The sequence below is a fragment of the Notamacropus eugenii genome, chromosome 6 (assembly GCF_028372415.1).
Source record: "Notamacropus eugenii isolate mMacEug1 chromosome 6, mMacEug1.pri_v2, whole genome shotgun sequence".
Lineage (NCBI taxonomy): Eukaryota > Metazoa > Chordata > Mammalia > Diprotodontia > Macropodidae > Notamacropus > Notamacropus eugenii.
The window spans coordinates 359,707,821-359,723,306 of NC_092877.1; the positions used below are offsets into that span (position 1 = coordinate 359,707,821).

The following is a 15,486-nucleotide window of genomic DNA, read 5'->3' on the forward strand; positions in this document are numbered from 1 at the left end:
TTATAATTTATATTTTTATTCCCCAGTAGTCAGCAACTGTCATCAAAAAATAATGACAACAAAAACAGATTTCTCTACCATATGCTGGTTTTATTATGTTTTAGATAGGCAGTAACCCGTGACAAAGATTATTTGGTCAGCCTGTTATAGCTTCTAAATTATATAGGTGACAGGCAATTTCACATATCCATTGTGTTATTTCATTGGCTATATGTGTGATTGTGTTACTTAATAAGTATACCATTAAGAACATGCTGATACTGGAGCATTAAAATGCTAAAGTCCAGGGCTTTAAATGATTTGAGGTTTTATCACTATATCAATCATCAAACCAGCTTCTTTAGAACTGTTTTGATGGATCCCACCCATCATGTTGCTGACTATGCTTTTCTGTGATCTAGAAGTTCTGGGAGTCCATGTATGGTGAAGACCAAGTGAGATAAAATATGTGAAGGCCTCTGTCAACCTCACAGCACTATATAAATGCTAGCAATACTAATGATAATAATGTTGAGGATGATAAGAAGATATTTATGGGGACCTCCCTAAATAAAAAGTCCCCTTTGTGTAAAGAAAAAAAAACATAATTGACTTAGAGATCATGTTTTTGACAAGAAGTTCAGCATCTACAGTGGAGACTCTTCTGAAAGAGAAGTGGGAGTAGCTGCTACTCCATATTGTTACAAGGCAGGCTCTGGTGAAATATAACATAGGCATCTCCCAATTCGCAGATGGACTTAGGTTTTCATAGTTGTCAGCTGTTTGGCATTTGCTGCTTAATTTCTCATGAGAAATAATGCTATTTGAATTGTGACTTGAATTGTCAGAATACCTCTCAGAAGACAATCCCTACCCCCTGCCCTTGCAAGGTAGCTAAAATTTTATTAGTCATGAAAAACAGGAGAAGATGTTGCAGTCTGTATTTTAGTAAGCAAAGTAGGAGAAAAATGTATATGTATGCTATATGTGTATTATGTATGACATGTATTCCTCTATAGAGCATTGAATAAGAAGAATGGATTTATCTGTATATAGAGAGGATTTTGCATTTGATCCTGAAAACTGAATAAGAAGAATAGACTTATCTCTATAGAGAATAAGTGGGTAACTGGAAGGATTTGTCTCTAATTAGAGGGATAAATCTATTCTTCATATTCAGTTTTGTTGATTGTGCATATTCAGTTCCTAAATCAGAAGTTTAATCAGTTGACTAATAGTCTGGTTGAAAATTTACCTTTCATAATAGAATGGAGATTTAAAGGAGTTGGAGAAACTAATTAGGGTTAGGAGTTAATAGGGAGTTTTGGGTAGGGGTCAGGCAATAGGGCTTAATTAACTGGTTCTAAAGTGCAGTGATAGAAAGAAATAAGAGGGTGAACAGAGTAGTATGGTGAAAACCTAACATGGATGGCCTATTTGCCTGGACTGGCATTTTAGGGGGTTATGGAAAAGGTACATATGTGTGGTCTACTTTGGCTAACTGGCAGGGAAATTGAGATTCAGGAGATAAGGAGAACAACATAGCAGTGGTGGCTTGGGAAGAAGAAGAAGATTATAGGGAGAGTAAGAGAAAGAGGCAGTCAATACATAGCCTTCCTCAGGCAGGATGTGCATGGAGGACAGATGTTTAGGGAAGGTACCATTTTCTAGTGAATCATGGCCTTTAGAGTTTTGTTTGAGTATATTTCTAAGCTAGATATGTGTAAGAGAGTATACGCCTGAAATGGGAAATGACAGAGGATTTAGGTTATTCATAAATTACAGATGACTTGTTATCTTTCTCAGGCTGAAAGGATCATATATTTAGAGCTGAAAGGTATATTAAAAACTATGGAGTATAATCTTGTCCTTTTAGAGAAGAATGGAATCCCAGAGAGATTAAAAGTGACTTGCCCATAATCCCACAGCTGGTGAATATATGAGGAGGAATTTAAACTTAAGTCTCTTAGACTTCAGGTCAAGTGCTCTATGAATATTGTATTGAAAATCATAGTAATAGAAATAACCACCATTTTAGGAATACATCTTCTTCCTCCATTTTTCATCCAATTTTTAATAACTACAAATTTACTAGATTCATTAGGGTGCTAAGAGTTAAAATTGCTTCAGCATTTCAACAACAGCCAAGAAAAGAGGGGGCAAACTTGCAATGCGGAGCTATCAGCTATTTCGAATTTAATAAAAGACAAATATTTTGTATGCCTATTCGAAGCCTCCAAATTTGTTGTTTAGTAGTAAACCTTTATCATGACAGAACTGGAATTCAGTGACTTTACTTGCTACAAAATTATCTAAGTACAACCCTCAGTAAATCTGATTGATCTGTATAAATTCTAGCTGTTACCGTTTTTACTAATTACCATAAGTTGTTTTGAATTTCTTCTGTATGTATCAGGAAGCTATTTTAAGGATATTGTGAAATGATTGTTGTTTACTTAAAAGACAAACTTTGGAAATTGTATTCATATAGTTGAATTTGATTTCTCGTTCACTTGATGTGATCATTTTTGTTAAATGCTGTCTTGTGCCCTTGACTACAAACTGATTTGTGTTAAACACTACAGAAGTCACTGGACTATTTTAAATCAGTTTGTGTAGTTAGGTTTCCCAAGCACCTCTGGTTACCTAATGTTTAATATTGTAGAACTGTCCTCAAAAGTTTATCAATTTTCAAGGCTATAAGGAAAAACAGAAGCTCTCTTTTAATTCTCTGTCACTTATTTTCTATACATATAGTTTAACAACATGCTTGGGTATATTTGCCAAGTTACGATTCTTTAATAAGCTTGCCTAAATTCTATACTGTTTAGAACTTGAAGATAATGACTACAGAAGCATTGTTAGGAATTGCTCGGACATTGAATTTTAAAGCTTTTTGATATTGTTAGCATGTTACTATCCAAGTCCAAGAACAATACTTGATGTATATTATTAGAAGCTATACATGTGTTAACCCATTTTAATGCCAAGTGTTTGCTGTTTGAACACAATTTCCATAACATCTCTTCAAAAATTAATTGTTTGCCCTAATGAATACTATAGATAAAATCACAGTATGGATGTATAAATACAAGAGGAATTAATACGTGTCAAAATAGCACTACAAAGAATTAATATCCCCATTCAATGATACATTAGGAAGACAAATCTTTTTCTTAAACATAATAATGTTTTCTGTGTTTTTCATTTACTGACATGATTTCTAAGTATATTTTTCATGTAGAACAGTTTTCTAGCTTAGTTGTACAGTGAATGTGTAAAGTTTTCCTTTTAGTGGCAGCCTGTGATATCTGGTATATGGTAAGCATCTTGTCTATTTTCAAAGGGCATATGACAATAAATCTATGAGATGAAAAATTCTGATAAAAAAAGCAAAAGTGGAAAAACTTTGGTAATTTTCAAAAAAAAAAAGCAAAAATAAAGGATACTGTGATGGCTCTCCTATCTCATAACAGTGGATACTTGGCTTCATAGTGAAGGTTAAGACTTATTGGTGTCTTCCAGGCCATTTACTCTTGTTTAGGTCCTTGGTTATATCATCCAGAGGGTTTCAACCTCTTCACAAAGCAGCATCTGGAGAGTCTCACCTTGACTTTGGGATCTGTCTTCCATTTGGCATCCTTCAAGATACTAGGAAACACTATTAACAAGTGTAGGTGTCCTGAATTTATCATTGACTTAGAATGTTAATAATCAGAGTCATAGATCACTTTTACTTCTCTGTTACATTTTTCAAGGTATTTTATACAATTTTAACAAGCAACAAGTCTTTTAGATGTTATTTTGATGTATTAAGTCAAGTTTTTTTGTTTGTTTTTTAGTGAAGTAACACAGTGACATTTCATTTTCTCTATACATCTTGGTCAATTTTGTGACTTCAAAGGGATTATCTGTTATAGAATCTTTATGAAAAACTTTTTGTTCCCTTCTCCTATTTTTGTCTAATATTCCTTCAATACTTTTGTAGGTTAATCTCATAACACTTTTAGAGAATGAGAATGTAGCCATATGAATTTGTAGTGTTCTCAATTTTTTTTTCTCATATTTTCATAGTGCTAATAATGCATGGAATTTCCTTCCCTGCCCCCAGGTTTTGTGCATTCTTTTTTCCTTTGCAAACATTTTCAGAATGATTTCTTCAAAATCCTCAATTTTGAGAAAGTTTTTATTAGTCATACTCTCTGGATGTACTTGGTCTAATCCATCTATATTTTTTTTTCTTCAATACCATTTCTGGTTGTTCATGTAGGACATCATGTTACAGTACAAATATGGAAGTCTTTGTTAGGGAAACAACTTTGTATGTATGTATGTATGTGTGTGTTTGTGTGTGTATATATATATATAATATATATATGTATGTATGTATGCATGTATTTTGTTTTATTGTTTTTGTTAGCCTCCTTACAATTTCATCATTAAAATCTCCCAGATAGCTCAGTAACCTTTATTCTTCCTCTGCTTCCATTATTTTATGAGTTGATATTGCTCACTAAATTCTATCCCCTTCTTCCATGTAAGTTTACATATATTATGTTCTCTCCTGGTATTGCCCTTGGTTGCCATATCTTTCTTCTTGGCCAGAAGATCATTTGCTGACTGCAGTGATACTAATTTATTTTGTTCTCCTCATTCATATTAGTTAAACTTCCTCATCAAATCATGGAAATCTGTACTAAGGTCTGTTCTTTTATTGTTTCCTGTTTTCCATGTCAATAACTTATTTAAATAAGTCGGGTTTGATTTCTTGCTACTGTAAGACATATGTTTGAATTTTTAATTCCTTCTAGTTCAGCACTGATTTTGATTTTCGGTCTAAACAAGCGACGAGGTGATAAGAGAATGCTCAGCTACCTTAAATGAGATCTTGTGCCTACATTCTTTAAGGACGAAAGGATTTACGGATGTGATTCCTCAATCCCTTTCAGAGAACTTTGAAGATCAACATAGAGCAAGAGAGGTAGTTGAGCCTAAACATGAATATTTTTTCCCCAATTTTCCAAGATGATAAGAAGATTAATTTTTACACCAGTATATATAATGTTCCTGAGAATGTTAATAAACAAATAATTTACAAATATTTAGAATGGAGATCAGTGATCATTAGGAATCAACATGAATCAGTCAGAACAAACCCACCTATTGCTGCAGTTTAGGTGGTGCAGTAGACAGAGTGCTGGACTTGGAATCAGGAAGACCTGAGTTCAAAGGTAGCCTTAGACATTTACTAACTGTATGATGCTGGGTAAGTTATTTAACCTTTATTTGCCTTAGTTTCCACAGTTGTAAAATGAGGAAAATAGCAACCCTTACCCCACAGCAGTTTTGTTAAGAACAAATGAGTTAATAAGTGTGGAGCACTTATAATAGGCATTATGTAAATCCGTATTCCCTTCTCTCTTCTTACCCTGAGTACTGAGGATATGAAGGAAAAGCCAAAAGCTAAAAAAGACCCTGTCGACAAGGAACTTACCTTCTACTGAGAAAGTCAAAATAACCATAAAAAAAGTAAGTGGAAGTAGGTGGAAGCTAATCTTGGAGAAGATGACACTATTCCTGCGGAGGCTAGCAAAGGCGTAATAATGCAGGGAGAGAATCCCAGGCATGGTGGCTAAGTAGTAGAAAGGTAAAGAAGTATGAGACAGAAAACTGTATGCAAGGACCTTTCAGGTTTTTTAATGTGACTAGATCACTTTATGAAGACTGGAAATTTTGAAGGGACTTTAACTGCTAAACATAGGATCTTTTGTGTACTCCTAGAGGTGATAGTGATATTGTAAGACAATTTCCTACAATTTAGGAAAATCACTTTGGCAGCTAGGTCTCAAGGATGGAGAGATTTGATAGAGGGAGACCAATTAGAAGCCACTACCATAGTTCACGTAGATACCAAGGGGGTAACTGAACATACCCTGCGAGTGAAAAGAAGGGTACACATCTCACAGATGTTGTGAAGGGAAATAAACAAGATTTCCTGATGGATTGGATATGGGGTTTGCGAATGAGCAATGAAACTGATGTGAGAGTAATGAGTTGAGAACCAAGCCTAAGAAACTGGGTAACTGGAAGGATGGTAGTGGTATCAGTATCAATAGGAAACTTTGAGAGATGGTTGAGTTTTTATGTTGTTTGTTTAATTTTTTGGAGGAAGACAAGTTCCGTTTGGGACCTGTTGAGTTCGACATGCCTACAGGGTCTCCTAGTTCAAAATATTTACTAGGCAGCTGGTGATGAGGGATTACTTGTATTGGTTCAAATATTGTTCACAGAATAATATGTAGAAAAATGTGGGTAAGGGGAATTTGAGGTGAAAGGGCAGATGGCAAGATACATGGGCAGAACTGGTTTATTGGTTGTTTGTTGGTTTGGACATAAGGTACAATCTGTGTCTTGCTGTACACTATATATTTGATGAATTTGCACTCATTCATTCTATCACCAATAAGGAAAGGCAAGAGTACAGAGGAATTAATGATTCACTTTTCAAAAATAAATTCGTTTGTTTGTTGTTTGTGTTTGTTGTTTATTTCTAAGATGGGGGAAAGATATCAACGTATTTTCCAGTGCAGATGTATACAGAAAGGGAAAGGGTGGTAGACCTTATTTTGAGCAAGCTGGGTTTAAATATGACTTTGGAAATTAGGTGTGAATACCTAATGTTGGTGTGTTCATGGGGAGAGCCACTATCTCTTACAGCTTTAGTTTGTTTCTCTGAAAAAAAGGAAATAACAGTAGTTTACATACATGACAGGATTGTTGTATGGGTAAAGCATTCTGCTAACCGTAAAGTACTATAGAAATATGACCAGTTATTACTCATCTGGTCTTGTCCCATGAAAATATGTATTAGAAACCCAGAGCTATACACTCATATACTTTTTTTTTTGTATAGCCTCTTTTCATTAATTTGGTATTTAGTTATACTCTGGTTTATGATTTTTCTCCTTTTTGTGAAAGCCATTTACTTAGTTGTCAGGATTCATTTAATATTCTATTCCTTCTTCAAGGTCCAAGTCAAATACTGCCTTTTCCATGAAGACTTCCATGATTCTCCTAGCTAGAAGTGACTTATCCTGAATGTATTCTCATAAGTCTTCATAGTGTTCTCATGTAATTATACATTCTATAATTCATACACATTCATATACACATATATGTGTGTATTTGTTTTCACACACACACACAACTCTTGTTTCTCCAAACAAGATCTGAAGTTTCCAAGGAGAGGAATTATGTCTAAGTTTTCTTCTAAGTTTCCTGTTGTATCTGCCAGTCTACATAGCAAATAGTAGGTTTAATAGACCAAATGAGATAACACATGAAACACGTGGCAGACATGAACTGTTCTTTACATGTTAACTATCATTATTGTCATTTTTATAGCCTTGTATTCATGAAAGAGAATTCTGTAATTCACTTTGTATAGTGCTCAGAACAGCAAAAATTAAAAATCTGCACCTTAAATAATTTTATGACAGTGATGATCAATTATATTCAAATCAATAAACATTTCAGGTATGAATGTAGGTCATGTGGCACGTAATAATGTTCCAGGACTGTGACAAGGTCCGTTTGGGGATCCAATTACAAAAATAAAACAGTTTCTGCTCTCATGGAGCTCATGTTTTCCTGGAAATTTCACTTTTACTATGAACAGCAACTTAAAAAGCCAATCTTTTCTCTTCTTTCAGATGGCAAAGAGGAAATTCAGTGGATTAGAAATCTCCTTGATAGTTCTCTTCATAATTGTGTCTTTAATTGCTGTGGCCTTAATTGTGGTATTAGCAACAAAAGCACCGGCAGTCAAAGGTAAGGACACACACCCTGAAACAGAGACAATATCCCTTTCAGTCTGAGATGAGTACGTGTGTACACACACACTTACACATACATGCATACTTGCACATGAAATATGAGGTAGGTGTATAGAGATAGGGACACATCAATACTTGTAAACCAATTTAAATGCGTACACACATACAAAGACACAATTATTGTAAAGAATTATTCATCTGGCCTTGTATTCCAATGACATATACAAGGGCCAGAATTATAGACCTACATTTGTAGGAAAAGTTACAATATAAACATACACTCATAGACATACACATGAAAGGACCTCTAAAGTCTGAGGTGGGTGGGCACAGACAAACACATATAAATATCTGTAGTCCAAGCAGAGTATACACCTTCACACACACACTGTGATCTGAACATACATGTTTTTACACAAAGGCACGTACACATCAGGAGCCTGTAGAATATGCATATATAGACACATTACAAATTACAAATTTACATTGATTTGAGGCATCTGTGAAATCACTGAGACACACAAATGCATTTAGGCCAAGATAAGAGCGTATGAACGTGCACATATACTAACTCCTCCAGTTAAAGGTAAGAGCATATAATGACATACAGACAACCATCTGTTGGTGTTTCCTAAGTGACAAAGAACATAAAGGGGGAGAAATGTGAACTTTATGACAAAACCCATTCTTTTGGCATATTTTTACACATAACGAGACTGATAGAATATTTCTCATGCTTATGTAAGGTAATGCCCATACCTCTAAGAGTAAGAGGGGGAGATTTCAAAGAGACACTACGCCAAGGACAGGATTCATTTTTGTCATCTATAGAAAATGTTCTTGTTCTGAAGACCTGAATTTGGTGCTTGCTATTGGTCTGACCTTAATTTCCCTTTTCTCAGTTTCGTTAGCTGTTAACTAGACAGATAGATTGCCCTTAAAGTCCCTTCCACCTCTTCATCTGGGATCTATATTTGTTATTTTCTGAGTAACAGTGTTGGCACACAGCAGGTGGGTGACTTGGAAATCTGAGGAATACCAAAGGGAGGGGAATATACAAGGGAGTTCTCCTTGTGTCCTACCCCCTCCCCCATTGCAGTGGAAATTCTAGGGAAAAGGTCATGAGAAACAATAGTATATGGACCAAACTTCTTTAGCTTTTAAAATGCTTTGTCTTGCCCATCTCATAGAGTCATAGATTGGTTCTGAGAAGGAGGTGAGGCCTGAGGAGTGAGGTATTTCACTTCCACTTATGTGAATACCTTCAGCACCATCCCCAATAGGGATACAGACTGAGGGGGGAACACTTCCATCTGTCAATATGTTTTGGACTCATTGCTTTGGAAGCCAGCCCATTTATATTTTGCCCAGCTCACAAGATTAGAATGAGCTTTCTTGGGCTTAAAGTCTGAATGCTTTTTTTTCTTTCTTTCTCCTTGGTTTCTTCACTTTCCCCTCATTAGACTTACATGCAAAACTTTGGAAGGCCCTCAGAGTCCATCAGGTCAGATTCCCAATTGAATAAGAAGAGCCTCTCCAGCACCTTCATAAAGAGTACATTTGTTTATTGTGCCTTGGCTCAAAGACTTTCCGTGAAGGGGAGCCCATGCCTCCAGAAAGCAGAAGGCCCATCTTATTTATTTAGAATTTTCACTTTTAAGCACCTTTTCCATCTCTTAAGCCACCTGTGTAGCTTCCATCCACTGCTCCTAGTTATGCCCTATCAGACCAAACCGAATGAACCCTATGTTAAAATAACTAGCACATAGGTGATAACCAGGACTTACATAGGACTTTAAGGTTTACAACGTGCTTTACGTAGGCCACCTCATTTAATCCTCACCACACCCCTGGAAGGCCAGTGCTATTTTTATTTCTGTTTTTACGTTGAGGAAACTGAGACTGAGAAAGTTTAAGTAACTTGCCTGGGGTCACACAGCTAGCAAGTATCTGAGACTAGATTAAACTCAGGTCTTCCTGACTCCTGTCAGTAGGCACAATGGATAGAGTGCTGGGCCTGGAGTCAGGAAGACCTGAGTTCAAATCTGACCTCATACACTTGTTAGTTGTGTGACCTTGGGCAAGTCACTTAACCCTGTGTACCTCAGTTTATTCATCTGTAAGATGAAGTGGAGAAGGAAATGGCAAACCACTTCATTGTCTTTGCCAAGAAAAACCCAAATGGGGTCACAAAGATTCAGACTGAAAAGACTGAACAAAAGCAACAACTTCCCGACTGCAGGCCCAGTGTTTTATCCTGTAGGCCACCTAGCGTCTAAGCACAGTTATGTGTGTTGCAGAAGAAAGAAAATTGGTTCTGTATCCAAAGGTCTTAGATTCAAATCCTCTCTCTGATATTTAATGCTTGTGTAATCTCAGTCAAGACAGTTAACCTCTTGGTTTCCATTTTATGTGCGAAATGTGGAGGTTGGGCTAAGTGATCTGTGAAATCTATTCCCACTTGCGATCAATGATCCTATAACATTCGAGAACAATGATCCTATAATCCTATAAACAAGAGTCAGACAAGTGCTTGGGAGTATGATGAAATATGTAAAGAGGTCTATTATTACTGTCTTCTTTCTTGCCACTCCCAAAGCAAGTCCAGTCTTTCAATGAATCCTTCTATACCACAGTCCCACGGGATTTCACCATGGTGACCTCTTCTTTCAGTAAACATATGAACCTAGCATATATTTAGAAGCAGTATGACATGGAGATAAGGGTGTTAGCAATTAGGGAGAACTGATTTCAATCTGACCTTTGGCAAGTACTTGCTATGTGAACATGGCTAAGCCTCTGAGAGATTAGCTTTCAGTGTCCAAGGAAACTCAGCCCATAATGATAGGTGAATTGTCAATTGGCATCAGTGCAAGGGGTTTCTACAAAGGAAACTCTCTATAATAATGAAATCACAGGTCCATCCCTAGTTGACTCCCCAAATTTATATTATCCTATTTTTTCTCTTTCTTCTCCTTGTCCTTGTTTTTTCCTTCTATTGGCTATCTCTCCTAGCTTTTCATCGTCTGCAAATTCGGTAAGGCTTTTGTCTATACTGTTATCTGAGTCGTTGATAGAACTTTTTTCAGCAGCAGAGGGCCAAGCAGAGATCATTGAGGTACTTTAGAAAAGAGACTTCCTTCCAAGATGAAATTAAGATATTAATGACTTCTTCTTGGATCTGGCTATTGAACCAGGCTCCACATTCATCTAACTGTAGGACGGTGACTGTCCAGAACACTAACATTCATAGACCAATTTATAAGTTTTGTTAAATTTACTAGGTGTGTAAGCCTTGGTAAGTCACTTGACCTCTGTTTGCCTCAGTTTCCTTAGCTGTAAATGAACATAACATTTACCTGCTAGAGTTGTGAAGATCAAATGAGATAATATTTGTAAAGCATTTAGTACAGTGGTATATAGTAAATATTATAAAAATGTTAATTACAATTCTGCTTGCATCACATTTTTTTTCTTTCTTTATGTTCCCCCCAACTCTACCCTCATCCCAAATCACAGGATGTGGCAGGGTGACTTAAGGATTGATAGGGACTATGAGAAAGAACACTTCTACCTCATTATTTCTTTTCACTTCAAGACCATATGAGGGGCTATGAGAGAAGCCATTGTGGGGCTCTGGATATGCTGTCAAGGGCAGTATATGGGTCATTAGAGTCATGCAGTACAATGACCTGGACTTGGGAAAAAAATTTAGGTTCTTTTCTCATCTTTGTCATTTCCTGAAAGTGAGTCTTTGGGCAAATCACTTAAGCTGTCTGTCTACAGTAATATTCCCAGATGTAAAATGAGGTCATGATCCAGGTTGTCCTCAAAGGCTTAGTATAGTACTAAGCTTCAAAATCTTGAAAAGTTTTAAACTGCAGCTAAACTTTTTTTTTGGACACCGTATCTGTGCAGTTACCTTACCTCAAAGGACTATCATGTGACCCAAAGGAGATAACGCAAAGAAAGAGCTTGTCAAACCTTAATATGTGATAGAGATATTTGTTATTTTTTGTCACTTCCTCTTAATAATCAGTATTATAAAAATAAGACTCAGCTGTAGTACAAGTCAATTTGTATTTTATCACCTAAGCCTGTGTTTCCATGAACCTAAGATTATATTAATTGAAAACAGCCATCAGCATGGCATGTGAAACATTGGAATAATATGTCATCTGTTTTATTTTAGAAATTGTTTCAGGAGGTACAACTCCACCTACTCCAGGAAAATGCCCAAGTGATGTGAACGTCAATATAAATGGGAGAATAAACTGTATACCTGACCAACTTGCAACAGAGGTTCGGAAAATATTGCTATCTTTTCAATTTTTTGTATTTTTTCTAGCACATTACAATCACACTATTCTGAGGCTATATACTTCTTATGGGTATATTATCTCTTATACTGTCTAGTTACTAGCATGATGCTAGTAACTATCACAGATACTTAATACACACTGGTTGAATAAATGAGCAAATATTGATAGCTGAACATAAAAAATGGTCCCATCTTTCATAATATCTGTATATAAAATAGGCTACATTTGACCCACTACTATGAGACTGTTTTTTTTAACTAGAACCTTATCAAAAATATAATATTGATTACAAGAAGCCCATGTTCTCTCAGCCACAATATCTTGTTTTCTTTTTAATTTCAGGGATACTTCTGTCCCTTAGTTGAATTGATGAATAAATTTTATTTTGGAAACCAAATTAAGTTGTCTTTGTGATGTTTATCTGGAAGGACAATGGAAAAGCTTCTTGATTAAGGATCAGAATAGCTGGGTTCAAGTGATGACTCTTTATCTTACTCTGTTACTTTGGGCAAGTCACTTCACTTATTAGACCTTAGTTTTCCCATTTTTAAAATGAAGGGATAATATGACTTGACTTCTCACAGCATTTCCTATGATCCTAAGATTTAAAAGATAGCGTTCAGACAACATTATTTTTTCATTCAAACTGATATACCTGGAAAGATCCTTAAAGCCCTCTTTTGATTTTTTTTTTTTTTTTACATTTCTGTCATCAGAATCTTGAGGGAGCCTCTCTTCAAAAAATGTGGGTGTTTTGTTTATTCAAACAAAATTCCTAATAAAAAAGTGATATGCCTACCAAAAGTGTGAAGAAAGATTACCTTATCCTGAAGTCACATATGAAAAATAACAATTGGTCATTGGCAGTTGGAACCTCTCTGGAACCAAACAAGATTTCCATACATCCATTCTATTTCTCATTTTTACCACAAAGAGACTTTGAAATCTTTATAGGTGATCACTCTCTAGTCTTTTCCTCACCATAGCAACTGGTATTGGGAAACCTTCAAATTCATTGATTTTCTTTCTTGTAATTTCCTCTCGCTATATCTGCAATATATTTCTCCATATCATTAAAGAGCATCAGCCGTGTTCCTTTGTAATTGCGTCATTCCATAGCCACCACTCCTGACAGATAAAAGTAATCCCCCTTATAAATAAGGGATTTGCAATGATAAAATACTAGCATATAAATTGAAGGTCAGGTGCTTATGACTCAAGCTAAAGAGCCATCTAGTTGCTCTTGAGCTAATAGTTCAAAATGTATCAGAAGATGAAATGCAAAGACACGTGCCATCCTCATGAATGCCGATCCATGACCTACCTGCAAAATAAATTTGTAAAGGTTTAAAAGTACTTATACAGTCAAAATACAGTTTGGATTTTAACTTTTAAAAATTAAAAGGGGAAAAGATGGTTTTGTAAATGTTAATAGTGTTAATAGCTAAGCAATTAAGGTTACACAGCTCTATTGGAACCTTATCATATTCAGAAAGGAAGTGATATAGCAATATGGTCTAAGGTAGACAAAGGTGATTTTCTTCCTCATTTCAATTCTGTTATTCAATAATATTACAGTTTAAATTTCTAAAGCTGTTTCAGCTCCCATCATATCACCCTCCCCCCATACCTAAGAGGTAAAAAAAAAACCCTTATTATGGAATTCTATTCCAAATTTAATATTTAACATGTTCAATCTTATCAGGCATATACTATGTGGAATGTCATATTTTAAAGTGCTCATCACGAGCACCATATACCATTGCTTTGAATTTATATCCTCACATCCAAACAACTAAAGTAAATTAGACTGGAAGAGAGCATCATTTTAAATTCCCTGTAATTCCCTGAATTAAAACTTTCCATGAATGCTATTGTTTAATAAGAAACTGACTCTGAACTCCCAATATCCACCTACTTCAGAAAACAATGGATGGAATGAATTTATTCATAAGGTTTTTTGGGGAAAAGAGGAAACCAGAATACTCTTTGGAAAGGAGTTGGACATTAAAGTTAGAAATGGGAATAACCACTTACTACCAAAGATAATTGTTGATTTTGGCTTAGGCAACATGTGCCCAGCGTGGCTGCTGCTGGAGTCCACTGAATAGCACTACTCAACCTTGGTGCATCTTTGGGGACAACCATGGTTACAAGGTTGACCAACGGCAGACATCTAATGCTGGTAAGGACGAGTTTGCCCTTCAATCTTTAACCTATTCATGAAATGGACAATCTAATAAAGAAACTTACTCTGCTTTTCCCTGCTTTTTAAAAGGAATGCAAATTAAATTAAGCAGGATATCTTCACCTACTTTATTTGGAAATGACATTAACAATGTCTTACTCACAACGGAAAGTCAAACAGCTAACCGACTTCGGTTCAAGGTATGATTTTCCAAATCTTGGAATTAATTTTAAAAGAAAAGTAGTAGACAAATGACATTCAATGAAGAATCACTTTTCCTTTTGAAGAAAATGAATGAAAGATCCTTGAAGGGAGGCATTTATTTTTCATGCTGTCTTTCAATTCTGAATGTCTAGTGTTGTACCTGGATCATAGCATTTGCTTAATGAAACTTGCTGCTTTATGGACCACAAGGCCACTTCACCATGAGTTAGTGGTGATTAAATGCTAAAGGAGTTAGTGGAAAGGTTAATACAGGGTTATCAGCAACTTGCAGTAGTTGGAAAGAAAATTAATATTTTAATTATAAATCTTAAAACTAAATGAAATCCATGACATTACTTGTGTGTCATTTTCATAATGAAATATATTTAAAATATTTAAATGGTAAATATATATATATATACACACACATAATTCTCCTGGAATGATAAATGCAATGTAACATTTGAACATCTTTTCAATTGTGAAACAAATTATTCTTAGAATAATAAATAGTTTGCTGGACTTGGGGCTAGATAGATATGAGTTTGAATGCTACTTCTATTATTTTTTAACATTTATTACCTGTGTGAGCATGAGCAAGACATAGCCCTCTGAGCTTTACTTGACTCATTTGTAAAATGGAAATAACAATACATTTATAGCCTTGTAATTCTAGTATTTATATAGAGCTCTGTGGCTGACAATGTTTGACACACATGACCTTTACAATACCCCATGATGTTACTGCTACATGCATTATGATCCTCATTTTATAGAGAAAAGAGGTTCAGAAAAATAAAGGGATTTAATCATGTGAACATATTGAGGAAAGCTCAGAAGTAGGATTTAAGTCCAGTTCTTTCCTGAAATTTAATTATCCTATTCATTCCAACAAATCAAATCAGCTCTACATATGTATAAATATATGCCCCCACCTAACTTCAGAAGTTGAAAACAA

General features: G+C 35.4%; 1 protein-coding gene across 1 annotated transcript in view; it reads left to right on the forward strand.

The window, feature by feature from the left end:
* The first annotated feature begins 7,691 nt into the window (after positions 1-7,691).
* The window catches only part of SI (sucrase-isomaltase), a 106,823-nt gene continuing 99,028 nt past the window's right edge, over positions 7,692-15,486 (forward strand). The window contains exons 1-4 of the mRNA XM_072621530.1: positions 7,692-7,809; positions 12,007-12,116; positions 14,204-14,321; positions 14,415-14,524. Coding sequence (XP_072477631.1) covers positions 7,692-7,809; positions 12,007-12,116; positions 14,204-14,321; positions 14,415-14,524 — 456 coding nt within the window. The remainder of the gene's footprint in view (positions 7,810-12,006; positions 12,117-14,203; positions 14,322-14,414; positions 14,525-15,486) is intronic.